Source organism: Microcaecilia unicolor, chromosome 6 (assembly GCF_901765095.1).
Source record: "Microcaecilia unicolor chromosome 6, aMicUni1.1, whole genome shotgun sequence".
NCBI classification, from domain to species: domain Eukaryota; kingdom Metazoa; phylum Chordata; class Amphibia; order Gymnophiona; family Siphonopidae; genus Microcaecilia; species Microcaecilia unicolor.
In genome coordinates this window covers 328,174,857-328,189,269 of record NC_044036.1, presented here as the reverse complement: position 1 = coordinate 328,189,269, position 14,413 = coordinate 328,174,857, and the positions used below count along the sequence as shown (strand labels likewise).

Here is a 14,413-nt window from a genome sequence, read left to right as displayed (position 1 = left end):
TAAACTCCGTCAAGCTAACCGCCCGTACCACGTTCTCCGGCAACGAATTCCAGAGTCTAATTACACGTTGGGTGAAGAAAAATTTTCTCCGATTCGTTTTAAATTTACCACACTGTAGCTTCAACTCATGCCCTCTAGTCCTAGTATTTTTGGATAGTGTGAACAGTCGCTTCACATCCACCCGATCCATTCCACTCATTATTTTATACACTTCTATCATATCTCCCCTCAGCCGTCTCTTCTCCAAGCTAAAAAGCCCTAGCCTTCTCAGCCTCTCTTCATAGGAAAGTCGTCCCATCCCCACTATCATTTTCGTCGCCCTTCGCTGTACCTTTTCCAATTCTACTATATCTTTTTTGAGATACGGAGACCAGTACTGAACACAATACTCCAGGTGCGGTCGCACCATGGAGCGATACAACGGCATTATAACATCCGCACACCTGGACTCCATACCCTTCCTAATAACACCCAACATTCTATTCGCTTTCCTAGCCGCAGCAGCACACTGAGCAGAAGGTTTCAGCGTATCATCGACGCCGACGCCCAGATCCCTTTCTTGATCCGTAAATCATTTAACTGGCATCTTCATGAAAATATCCTTATTTTAAAACTGTGGATCAGGTATCCAGAAATAACATAATTAATAAGCAGCTAAATGAGACAATAGTAGCAAACCAGTTGGGTTCTGGCCTAACCTCTTTCTTTTCTCTTTCCCCTCCTTCGCTCTTTTTGCGCCCTGTCCTACTTGTTTTTATTTTGTGTTGTGCACCGCATTGATTTTATTTTTCTGAAATGCGCTCTGTGAAAAACAATAAAACACATACTGGGGCAGAAAACACCCAGTGTAACTCACTCATGGAGGCACACTGAGACCGTGTATGAAAGAAGGAAGTCTCCGATGCCTGCTCTCCATCTCAGGGTAGAAAATGTGCTTGTTAGCTTTTGGACGTGGATATCAGATCGAATTACTTTTCCAATTCAAAGCTGAAGGTGAGTTAAAACTAGGTTACAATTCGGTCCCTGAAGCAGTGGAGAGTGACTTGCCTTCCCCAAGATCACAGTGAGAGAAGCGAGCTTTGAATGTTGGCTTCCCTAGTTCTCGGTCTGCTCCTTCCGTCTATTGAGCTGCTGCTTTATTCCACTTTGATAATGCTTAACGAGAGATATATAGGCACAGCACAAGACAGCTTTTATGTACAAAGACACGCACTTGAAAGTAGGAAGCAAGGAAGTTGAAAAGCAGGGGCCCTTTCAGGAGTGATGTGCTGAGAGCGCGCCTGAAACGCTTCTCCAGGGAAAGGGCAGTATTTGAAACCATTTGCATTTCTGTTGCAGGATGTGAGCGACAGAATAGAAAAGGAATCGCTTGATGGTCCAATAGTGAAACAGTTAGAGAAAGGAGGAAGACATGTGGTGAAAATGGACTGGAGGGAACATATCACAGTCCCTCTTCAGACAGGTATCTCACCTTTCTAACCCATTCTGTGACCTTAGTGGCAGTGAGAGGACATTAGGAACATTCGTCCAGATTAATGCGTAGCACCGTCAGTGAAACTGAAGATTGTCCCCCCCCCCTCCTCCCCCACCTGTGAGCAGAGAAGTCTCCACAGGCTCTGGCTGCATTAATTTTATTCTTGCCTTATTTCTGTAGATCTTCGTAAATTCAGAAGCTACAAAGGAGGTTCCGTAAGAGATCTTCTACGTGCTTTGAGAAATAAGGTAAACAATGAGGGGCAAACCAACAGCAAAATGGGGAGCTTTCTCGTTGCTGTTATTGTTCAGTTTAGAAACCAGTGGAAGGAAGTGATTTGTAGCCGCCTCCTCTGCCTTGCCCAGTACTCCTCTCATCTGTGTTTGAGCTAGGTACCTTCTTTTGGGTCTGAGGTCTCATGGCTGCCTTGCCCTCGGCACCCAGCTCCTCTCGTTGGCTTGGCGCACGTGCTGTCCTTCCAAGGCAGTGCTTCTCACTGCCATCGTTTCTTACCTGTGTTGAGTATATGATTTTCTCACATTGGAAATGAACACTATCTGGTCGATATTCAAACACTTTAACTGGCTAGAAACAGCTGCTGACCGGTTAAATATTAAATCGCTTGTTCCGGGTTATCTGCTAATTGTCAGCATCACTTAAGCCGTTTTTGCCGCTGAAAATTAGCAGTTAGCCTTAAGTGAAAACCGGCTATTTTGGGGACGTTCCGGAAGTGGTCAGAGTAACCTCGTAAATGGGATCGCATAGGGTCCTTTTACCAAGCTGTGGGAAAAAGGACCCTGCGGTAGTGGCGGGGCCCGTTTTTTCTGCGCACCAGGGCCCTTTTTACCACAGTGGGTAAAAAGCCCCTAAAACAAAATGACGGAGAGCCCTTACCACCAACCATTGCCTTGGTGGTAAGGGCTCCTGCTGTAACCCAGCGTTAACCGAGCAGCGTGCGGCAATACCCAATTACCGCTGGGTTACCACCACGCTAATCATTTCCAGGGTTTTTTTCCCCCCCAGGAAATGGCACATGCTCGACCCGGAACTACCATCGGCAGCCATGTTGGGCCTGCGGTTGTCCCGGAATAGTGAACGGTAAGCCCGAATTGGGCTTACCCTGCTGCTCTGTAAAAGGGTCCCTTGGTGCGGTAACCCATAACTGCTTAAGTTCTGAATATCAACTTAACTGTCTAGTCGGCTCCACGTCAACCGGATAGTTGGTGTTGAACCCTGGACTTTGGCCCAGCGTTGAATATCTGGGAATAATGCTGGCAGCGATTAGCAAAATGCTTAGCGTTGCCGGCTGTATATTGACCCCTGTCATTTATATACAGCGTAAATAGAGCAATATGGTGAACAAATTTATGTAACCTCCAAGTAACTCTATGCAGATTTAGGGGTCCTTCTACCAAGCTGTGAGAAAAGGGGGCCTGCGCTGACATCAGCACGTTTTTGACTCAGCAGGTAAAAGGCTGTCATCTTTTTTTTTTTTTTTTAAAGAATTGGCTGCGTGGCAAGTGAATCACTTGCCGCGCAGCCATTTCGGGAAGGAGGGGAGCACTTACCACCACCACCAGTTGAGGTAAGGGCTCCTGCAGTAACCGGGTAGAGCGTGGCACTGCCCAATTACCGCCGGGTAAACACCGGCGCTAAAAAAAATAAAAATATTTTTTGCAGCACCAGAAGTGGTGTGCGTTGGGGGGGGGGGGGTGGGAACTACCGCCGGGCTGCTGTGGTAGCCCGGCGATAGGTCCAGATTAGCGAGTAGTAAGCCCGCATTGGGCTTACCACCACTTCGTAAAAGACCCCTCCCCCCCCCCTTAAATAGCTACAGCTGAACTAGTGTTATGACTATAAATATGCCTTATATGATTTTGCACCGTGACATTCCAGCACAGGCCTGTTAATTTTATGACTTTTACTTAATACAGTAATCATAACATTTATTGAATATAATGCTAACTGGTATTTTGTATCTCGTTCTCAGAAGCATCACTTCCGGGAACTGCCGCAGGATGTACAAGAGACACTCGGGTCTGTCCCCGATGATTTTGTGCTTTATTTTACATCCCGTTTCCCCCGCCTCTTACTGCACACCTACAAAGCTATGCAAATCTGCAGTCAGGAAAGACTGTTCCAGCCTTACTATTTTCAGGAATACGCAGAACAAAGACATTCAACTGTCCAAATGCCCCGTGATGAGGTCTGATAGAGGATTTCCATTCTCCGTGTTCAACATTCCAGCCATAGGGCTAAAAGCCAGCACGGCTTAGCAAGTGCAGCAGCGTCACAGTGCGACAAAGGGGAATGCGAAGATTCCCACCAAGTGCCTTGTACTGTCTGCCGCTGGTTTTGTCACAGACTGTAGGCCTTAAGCCCCCGGAGGATAAGGCCTGAGCTTGTAATTATTTGTGAAGCTGCTACAAAGAGCAAAAAGTGAAGCTGAAATAGGTGGAAGTGTCTGGGAGCATCACTTTTCTATTGGACGTACTTGCATTTTATTAAATTATTTGTAAATGTTTTTAAATCACGGGAATAGTGATGACATTGAACAGAAACATGTAGCGTTTACTGGTTTCCCATCTATCGCGCCTGCAAGGAATATATTTTCAGCAGTGTCGGGTCACTTTCGTCTAGTACTGCCATTCTGACATTTAGAAAGTTTACTTAAAACCTGGTTCCAAAGGGGAAAAAAAAAAAAAAAAAGAAGCCAAATGCATTAATAGAATTAATAAAGGTGGTTTGCAGAACCTTCTTCACACGGATGTGAGCTTAGCTTACCTACCTTACGAGACAAGGGACGTTTAGCAAAAGAAAGAAGGGACATGTTTTCAGAGACGCTTTAAGGAAGTCAAGTTTCAGGGCTGTTCCTTCCTGAAACAAGTGGCTGTCAGCTTTAAGTTGGAAACGTCATAATTTGCATTTGTGAAACCACCATATCGCAATAAGTTGCAAATTGGTAGAATTACAGTATTAAATACGAAGGGAAAGTTTCAACCAAATGTATTTATTGTAATGCAATTCCAGTTTTGGGCTGATGTAATATTAGACAGATGTTTGGCTTACCTTAATGTTGTGTCTGTACAAGTTTGCAGTACAGCAGTTCCAGGGTAGGGGATATTTTTCGGGATTGTGAAATGTTCTCTTCTAGTACTGATACACGCTGCAGTGGGGAAAGTGGTTGATTAGAGGCTGCAAACTGGAGGTTATTTAAAAGGAAGCAATGTGGAAAAAAAAAAAAGGAAAGACAGCAGGTCAGATGTCCAAGAGTTTTTGTTCGGATTACTGAATGGAAAACTTTATCAGCAATGCTGTGTTTAAAAAAAAAACATGGTTAAAAAAATATAATGAAAATGGATTTCTTGTCGACATGTATGCATAAGGAGCAGGGTATGGGTCCACCTGGTGGAGAAAAGTGGGTTTAAAACATTACTTTTTTTTTTTTTTTTTTTTTTTAACAAGGATGCAGTATTCCTTTTCGGTTTACTTAAAACTGTGACAGGAATAATTACACTTGTTAAACCATTAATAAAAAAAAAAAAACCAGGTACAGATATGACATAGTTATTACTTCTTTTGCAATTTATTTATTTTAAATATTTATTTGTTATTTAATATTTTACAAATTAATCTTTTACCAAATATAAATTGTAAAAAAAAAATGTATGCCAAATTTCTGAGCCCATTAAATGTTTTTTGTATTCTTTGCCATTTTTATAACTGGAAAAGAGGAAAGTTATACTGCATCTTTCAGTGAAGGTAATCTGGCATTTGTTGTTCATTTAATCCTTTCATGGAGGGAAAGCCTAGAATGTTAGTAAATGTCTGTTTTACAGTAATAACTTAGAACTCTATCACTAAGGAGCATTGCCAATTTAGATGTATGAACTGTCTGATGTCATGGTCTTTATATAGCATTATTTGATAGCTTTTCTTATTGTGTAAGTTACAGTTCGCAAATTGATGTCTTGAGAATGATTTTAAGATTTCCTAAAAGTAATTCAAAACATATTTCTTATTTTTCTACTTACAATGTACAGTTTTTCTAATTCAGCTAAAGTATGATAACAGTGCACCAAAACAAATAAAAGCAAGTCTATGGATCATTTTTATTTCCTCTTCTTTCCCATAAAGTTGAAACTTTCTCAGCCAACGGGAATCTTAAGCTAAGGTCATCCTCAGATTATATGCTAATAAAATGCAGCATACGTTCAGTGGCGATAAACAAAGGAAGATGTTAACGGTGAATGCATTTTTATGTGCTCCATCCAACTAACAAAAATCTTTTAAAAGTAAGGGAAAAAGCATGATTTTCTGATAGGCTGATTGGACTCTGTTGACGGTGTTAGAGCAGTGTTCAGTGTACTTGTGTAGGCAAACTGATGATGAACTTGAAATGTCTCTAAATCTGCGGTTCTCAACCGGTGTATTGTAAGCTCCTAGGAGGTGTGTCGCAAGGCCGGCTAGTGTAAACAGCAATGGTTAGGAGGTTTACTTGACAGGAGACAGCAGGAACGTGCTTGGCCTATTATCTGGCCTGAAGCTAGTAGGAGGAGCTTGCTGCCATACTGAATCACCCAAAACAATAGCAAACGCTTATTAGAAATAAGGACCGCCTATGCATAGCGTGGCATGGACCAATAGTTTGCTTTGGTTTGAATCAAGATGGCGGCTACGGCTTAAGCCTTGTCAAGTGATGCCGTCTCCTGTCAATTAAACCTCCTTGGGGAGGGGAAAGCAGCAACAGGAAACACAGCCCAGTGGCAGGAATTGAAACTACAAGAAGCAATCCCATGCTTCTTCCCAAGTTGTACAGGCAGAAAAACCCGCTTCGTAAGCTTTCACTGTTTTATAGTAGGTTTGCTACATGAGTTACGATTTTGTATTTTACAATGTGTAGATTTATGTTGCTATTAATAAGATAACATGAGAATCAGAATAGTTATATATTTTTTTGTATAGTAACTTCTATGGAAAAATGTGCTAGTTCTGATCTGCACCTGTGTTGGGGGGGGAGATAGGGTTTTTGTCCCGACTGAATGACTACTACTACTACTTAACATTTCTAGAGCGCTACTAGGGTTACGCAGCGCTGTACAAATTAATAACTAAGGACGGTCCCTGCTCAGAAGAGCTTACAATCTAAGGACGAAATGTCAAGTTTTGGGGTAGTCTAGATTTCCTGAATAGAGGTATAAAGGTTAGGTGCCGAAGGCGACATTGAAGAGGTGGGCTTTGAGCAAGGATTTGAAGATGGGCATGGAGGGGGCTTGGCGTATGGGCTCAGGAAGTTTATTCCACGCATAGGGAGAGGCGAGGCGGAAAGGGTGGAGCCTGGAATTGGCGGTGGTGGAGAAGGGTACAGAGAGGAGGGATTTGTCCTGTGAGCGGAAACCAAATAGTAGCAAGATTCCAGAATCTCAAAGAGCAGCAAGATTCCAAGCTATTGATCCCAGGTTTTCCTTAAAAACAGTTTATGGACTTTTCCTCCAGGAAGTTATCTAAACTACTACTACTATTTAACATTTCTAGAGCGCTACTAGGGTTACGCAGCGCTGTACAAATTAATAACTAAGGACGGTCCCTGCTCAGAAGAGCTTACAATCTAAGGACGAAATGTCAAGTTGGGGTAGTCTAGATTTCCTGAATAGAGGTGTTGTGATTAGGTGCCGAAAGCGACATTGAAGAGTTGGTTTTTGAGCAATGATTTGAAGATGGGTAGGGAGGGGGCCTGGCGTATGGGCTCAGGGAGTTTGTTCCAAGCATGGGGTGAGGCGAGGCAGAAAGGGCGGAGCCTAGAGTTGGCGGTGGTGGAGAAGGGTACTGAAAGGAGGGACTTGTCTTGAGAGCGGAGGTTACGAGTAGGGACGTAAGGGGAGATGAGGGTAGAGAGGTAAGGAGGGGCTGCAGATCGAGTGCATTTGTATGAAAGTTAAGAACCCTCTGCTCTAGATCTTGCTTCCTCGCACACTGATGCTCCATGCCTTAGAGAATCCACCATGTCTGCCACAATATTCTTCTCGGGTAGATCTATTCCAGTTACATCCTGAATTTTCTTATTAAAAATTTGTTTGGAAAATTTTCAAAGCTCTTGGTAATAAAAAAAAGCCTTCAGATCTATCCTTCAATCATGCACTGCGACTGAAGAAGTCATAGCTCTGCCATTGCATGAGCTCCTTCAGGAACTTCAGTTATCTATATGGAAAACCCCTCTTTCCATCCAGCACACATCCAGATGTCTAGAACTCAGGTACAAGGTGTTATCAGCACCTGGGCATGATCAACATCAGCTTCCCTACCAGTCAGTAGTGTTGAACGAAGCAGTAAAGCAAAGTAAATCATCTAGAGTAGACACATATGGTCCTCCAGGGTAAAACAATAGGACACTAGACACCATAGGAAAACGTTCCATGCTAAATCTCAAGATTGTAGCTCATCAATTGCAAATGTTGTGCTATCGGCATCTCAGTCTACCAAAAAGAATGGAACTGCAGGGCAACCACCCAATTGCACCAGCAAAACTGTAAAAAGATGCCCCATTGTGATTAAATTTAAACTTGGAACTTGAATGGTTTAAAACAGGAGGGAAAAGACCTGAGCAGTCAACGGTCAGCTTGGATATATGGTCACTTAAAAATTCTTGTAACCTTTCTTACCAGCCTGTCACAAATCTGGAGTGTAACCTGCGGAGCCAGACGTATGCGCCCACGACGTTCCTGACCCAGACGCTACGCATGTAGATTCCTTCCCTCCTGGGTGCCTACAGTCTGGGTGCCTACATCCAGCACACCTACAGTCTGGGTGCGCGCTCCTCTGACGTCAGACGCCTTCAGCTTTAAAACCAGGAATCTTTCACTGCTTCTTTGCTTCGGCTACAACCTTGTTGGATAGTGCTGGTGCGTTTCTTCTTGCTGACTTTCCTGACTTGACCTCTGCCTGAACCTGACTTTATCTCCTGGATTGCTGCCTGTCCTGACCTCTGACTGAACTTGACTTGTCTCCTGGATCACCGCCTGCCTCGACCTCTGCCTTAATCGGACCCTGCCTGGACCACGGCCTGCCTTCACTACTGGTTGACCAGGATCCCTGTTGTCTCCTCACAGACAAGACAGGTACTTCCCGGGTAGTCTCTTCCAGCCCAATTTCCATCGAAATCTTGCCAGCTGCCTGAACATAGGGGCTCAACCTCTGGGGAATGGCGGTCACCGCAGGTAGAGCCTTGGGCCTATCCAACTACCTGTTCAAAGACCAACTCCTCATCTTCGGGCTTGGTTCTCTGCCCTGGGATTGGCATAAGGGCTCACTTCTTGGGTCTATGTCTGATATTCAAGTGACCAACCGAGACAGACCGTGATACGGCCTTAATGACCCTTTTTCATTAATAGGTCTCAAAATTCCTTCTTTATACATTTTTTTTCTTTAATGCTGCATCTTTATAAACACCATGATTATCTTGCGTGGCAGTGCAATCCTGACGTAAGCATGCTGTTTCGCTCTGGGTTCTTCAGGCAATGGCCAATCTCGCTGTGCTTTTTAACACATTGTGCTCACAAGTCAGTGTTCTGTGTTCACTCTCACTCTTTCAATATGGCTCCCCCGAAGACTCCAGAGGAAATTGAAGAGTCATGGGATAGGAGGTAGTGTTCTATTGTGGATTAAAAACTGGTTGGAGGATAGAGAGCAGAGAGTAGGGTTAAATGATCAGTTTTCTCAATGGAGAAGGGTACCTAGTGGGGTTCCTCAGGGGTCTGTGCTGGGACTGCTGCTTTTTAACATATTTGTAAATGACCTAGAGATAGGAGTAACTAGTGAGGTAATTAAATTTGCTGATGACACAAAGTTATTCAAAGTCGTTGAATCACGGGAGGATTGTGAAAAGTTGCAAGAGGACCTTACGAGACTGGGAGACTGGGCGTCTAAATGGCAGATTATGTTTAATGTGAGCAAGTGCAGAGTGATGCATGTGGGAAAGAGGAACCTGAATTATAGCTACGTCGTGCAAGGTTCTACGTTAGGAGTCACGGACCAAGAAAGGGATCTAGGTGTCGTCGTCGATGATACGTTGAAATCTTCTGCTCAATGTGCTGCTGCGGCTAAGAAAGCAAATAGAATGTTAGGTATTATTAGGAAAGGAATGGAAAACAAAAATGAGGATGTTATAATGCCTTTGTATCACTCCATGGTGCCACCGCACCTCGAATATTGTGTTCAATTGTGGTCGCCGCATCTCAAAAAAGATATAGTGAATGCGGAGAAGGTGCAGAGAAGGGCGACGAAAAAGGTAAAGGGGATGGGACGACTTCCCTATGAGGAAAGGCTAAAGCGGCTAGGGCTCTTCAGCTTGGAGAAAAGGCGGCTGAGGTGTCCCTGTGGGCTCTGATAATAACCAGCCCAGTTCTTTTAAATTTTCATCAAAGTTATACACTGTCACCTCTTAGGGGTGTCAGCTATCAATAGAAATCAAACAAAATAAAACATGGAAAAGAAAATAAGATGATACCTTTTTTATTGGACATAACTTAATACATTTCTTGATTAGCTTTCGAAGGTTGCCCTTCTTCCTCAGATCGGAAATAAGCAAATGTGCTAGCTGACAGTGTATATAAGTGAAAACATTCAAGCATTACTATGACAGTCTGACAGGGTGGGAGGAGGGGGGTGGGTAGGAAGTATGCATGGGGACATCAAAGCATATCATTGCAACTTAATTGGCTGACGAGTCATTAACAAGCATTAATTGGCTGCTAGCCAATTATTGATGCTAATTGGCACCAGCTAGGATTTGCGCACACATCTGGCTTCATGCTATTCTTTTGCCCAAATCTCACTGCACGCAATTCAGAAAGGGGCGTGGCCACGGGAGGGGCATCCTGAAAAGCTAGGATCTGGGGTTCCTAGCCCATTATAAACCATAAAGCTGTAATGTCTCTGTTGATCACCCCACCCCTCACCTATCCACACCCATCCTGTTAGAATATCAATGATATGCTTTGATGTCCCCATGCATACTTCCTACCCACACCCCTCCTCCCACCCTGTCAGACTGTCATAGTAATGCTTGAATGTTTTCACTTATATACACTGTCAGCTAGCACATTTGCTTATTTCCGATCTGAGGAAGAAGGGCAACCTTCGAAAGCTAATCAAGAAATGTATTAAGTTATGTCCAATAAAAAAGGTATCATCTTATTTTCTTTTCCATGTTTTATTTTGTTTGATTTCTATTGATAACCTTAAGAGTGGACTAACACGGCTACCACACTCCTCTACTTAGGGTGTCAGCTAGAAAGTCAGGCAGAATATAGCAGTTTCAAACAGAACACAGGAAGGAACTCAGCTGAACAGGTTAACAGTGCAACATCAGCAAAATAACTTCAATTCAAAACAACAAGTGCTAAACAAAATCATGTCCCCAGAAAAACAACTTATGCCTATAAGAGGCCTGAACTTGGGCTCATCTCCACAGCAGGATTCAAAACAGTTCTTTGAAAGCAGAAAAATCAATAAAAACCAGTTCCCAAAATAAAAATGCTTCTGTGAGAATGTTTGAATCCTACCTTACTTAAGGAGCCTAGCCGGGTACACTAAATCTGAAAGGTCCTGATAAACTTAAGAGGTTACTTCCAGAAAGAAAATACTTTTTCAGTAATGTTCATCTCTTCCTGTACTATATATCATCACTCCAGATGTACATATCATAATCATCTAAACAATCTATACCAACATTCATCTGTACCAGCATCACACATACCACATCACCCACATCTACATTCCAACGTCTACGCTGCCATCACAACCTTTAAAATGGCAGCCAACAAACCATAGCAAATCACATTTTCCCATCATCAACACAACCTTCTCTCAGCAAAAATCGCCATCCACATATTTCCCTCAACACAGATCTTCCCAAAGTGTCCCTACAGTTCTGTCATGGTTACTCCATGCGCTTCCAAGCACCATGAATTACATTGCACAACTGTGCACAAAAAAACAAATTAGAAATCCCCTCTATCCAGTGTCTATAAATATTCACAGCCTTAAATTGGCCTAACTCACAGGCTTTTATTAAAACAAACCAAACACAGCATAATCTGCTGTTTTCCTAGATTCCTTTACCATGGCATAAAGAAATATGCTACTCTGCATGAACTCTGTAATTCACAAAAATACAGGCGATTTGCATAGGCGAAAACACGTTTTAGATGTGATTCTTACAAAAATTATTTCCTTCCCTGCATAAATGAAATACATTTAAAAAAAATGTCATTCACATTAGTATATCTGGATAATTAACCTTAACTCCTAAATGATGTAAATATAGCAACAATTCTGTTCATAGCAGCGATAATTCCACTTTTAAATGCTGAGATAAGATATAATATGGGACACATATAAAAACAGAATAGAGTAGATTTTTATGCTTTCCTCATTACATCTGTCTCCAGTCACTCAAAGCAACAGGAAGTGAGCAGTAAACCACAGAAGCAAGCAAACTTAATTTACAAGATCCTTTCATTGCAGCAATACTCAGGAACCTTCACCCATCATCATCAAAAGTAAGTTAAAATTAACATTCACTCCATTATATTTCAAACAAAAGGCATTAACCTTATAATGGTCAATCGTACAGACAATTTTACAGGAACACAAAAGGTTATATTTAACGCTGCGACATAACGCAAAACTCCATTCACACATAACAGCTAAACACTTTCGTTATTGAGATACCTCTCTCATTTTTTTCATGTCTTTCCTTGCACCCAAATACTCACCCCCCCCCCCCCCCCCCCCCCGCAAAGCAGTCTCCATCTGCAGCACCACACCTCCACTCACACACACCAAACACACAAAGCAAGCCACGGTAAAAACAGTGACAGTGATAGAAAATAGCCTGCCAGCACAGTACTTAATCAGCCGACAAATAGACCCCCCCTTTTTTTTTTTTGCTTTATAAAGCACAGTGGCTTTAGTAATCCGAAAACTCAGAGCAGATAAAGAAAGAGTTAAATAAAAATATATTTCCCTACTAGAGTACTACTACTATAAATCATTTCTATAGCGCTACCAGTCGTACGCAGCAAGAAGGGAAACATGCACACATCGTAAGTTTGCCACAAATGCATTTCACGGGTCACATCAACCCTAGCAAGTGCAGAACTCTGCACTACATCTTTCACTAATGCAACCAAAACAGGAACTCTAGTTTCACTAAGTTGGACGGGCTCAATTTTAAAATCATATTTTCCCAGTAACTTCTAGTAAAAAGGATTCATTCATTAATGGTAAGTGTTTACTTAAATGTGCTGAGACTCACATATTAATCTGCATAGAATATTCAGATTAAAGGATCCATCTATGGGCTAACAAAGGTCAGCCTTTTTATTCCACTTAAACCAACTATTACAAATTTTTTGTGAAATCCTTTCTTTCTCCTGTAAAACATTTCTGTAATCAGTAACTCTACAGGTGTGGCCATAATGTGACAGAGAACCTGGTATTTTAAAACACTTTTTCTAACAAATAAACCTGAAGATCCTAGAAATCACCATAGATCACAAACTATCCTTTGACAACCAATACAAAGAAAAAGTTTTAGATAATGTGAGAACTCAAACCCCAGTTCCAGGCCCCTTCTCCCATCTGAGCCCCCCTCACCTCCCCATTCCACACCTGCCTACCAACTCCGTAGACCCTCTTCTCCTGCCACCCGGCACCTGACCCAGGCTTTTAAAAAAATCTGTGAAGCGGCGGCACAGCGCAGCACCTCGCGTCTGCTCTGCGTGTAAAGGAAGCAAATTGCCTCATCGGCCGGCCTTCCCTCACTGTGTCCCGCTCTCTGATGTAACTTCCTATTTCCATGAGGGCGGGACACAGTGAGGGAAGGCCGGCCGATGAGGCGGTTTGCTTCCTTTAGACGCAGAGCAGACAGACACGAAGCGCAGCGCTGCCGCTTCACAGATTTTTAAAAAAAAGGCTGAGTCAGGTGCCGGGTGGCAGGAGAAGAGGGTCATCTGTCCACAGAGCTGGTAGGCAGGTGGGGACTGGGGCGACGGCGGAGCACCCCCCCCCCCCACCTGCTGACACCCGGGGCGGACTGCCCCGCCTGAAAGCACACCTCTTCAAAACACTCCTCCTAGATGACAACACAGCCTAACAGCAAACAGATCACCACTCATAGTAACATAGTAGATGACGGCAGAAAAAGACCTACATGGTCCATCCAGTCTGCCCAAGACAAACTCGTATGTGTATTCCTTACCTTGAATTTGTACCTGTCCTTTTCAGGGCACAGACCGTATAAGTCTGCCCAGCAGTATTTCCCGCCTCCCAACCACCAGTCCCGCCTCCCATCATCGGCTCTGGTACAGACCGTATAAGTCTGCCCTTCCCTATCCTAGCCTCCCAACCACCAACCCCTCTTCCCCCCACCTGCTCCGCCACCCAATTTCAGCTAAGCTTCTGAGGATCCATTCCTTATGCACTCTATCTACATACTGAACTGATCTTACATAGACTACTCCGATCTTATCTGATCATACCACACTGCCTCTAATATGTAACCTATGTTCTATTAATTCTACTGTAAGCCACATTGAAATTACCAACAGGTGGGAAAATGTGGGGTATAAATGCAATACATAAAGTGAAAAATAAGAAAAGGAGATTTTTTGAGACCTATGATTGAAAAAGGGTCATTAAAGGCAGCTGATAAAGGTCACAAGAATTTTCTATGTGACCATATATACAGCTGGCCGTTGACTGCTGAGGTATTTTTGCTCCTGTTTTATGTCACTCAAGTTTAAGTTTAAATTTAATCACAATGGGGCATCTTTTTACAGTTTTGCTGGCACTATCAGCATGCCATCTTACAGCAGCTGGAGGACCAGTGTAACTCTGCAGATTGCCAATTGTCACTTAAACCTTCAGGAAGCCACA

General features: G+C 43.1%; 1 protein-coding gene across 1 annotated transcript in view; it reads left to right on the top strand.

Annotated features, from left to right (window-relative positions):
• The window catches only part of ERN1 (endoplasmic reticulum to nucleus signaling 1), a 164,255-nt gene extending 159,460 nt beyond the window's left edge, over positions 1-4,795 (top strand). Inside the window, exons 20-22 of the mRNA XM_030208417.1 lie at positions 1,339-1,462; positions 1,655-1,722; positions 3,465-4,795. Coding sequence (XP_030064277.1) covers positions 1,339-1,462; positions 1,655-1,722; positions 3,465-3,686 — 414 coding nt within the window. The 3' untranslated portion in view covers positions 3,687-4,795. The remainder of the gene's footprint in view (positions 1-1,338; positions 1,463-1,654; positions 1,723-3,464) is intronic.
• The last annotated feature ends 9,618 nt before the right edge of the window (positions 4,796-14,413 follow it).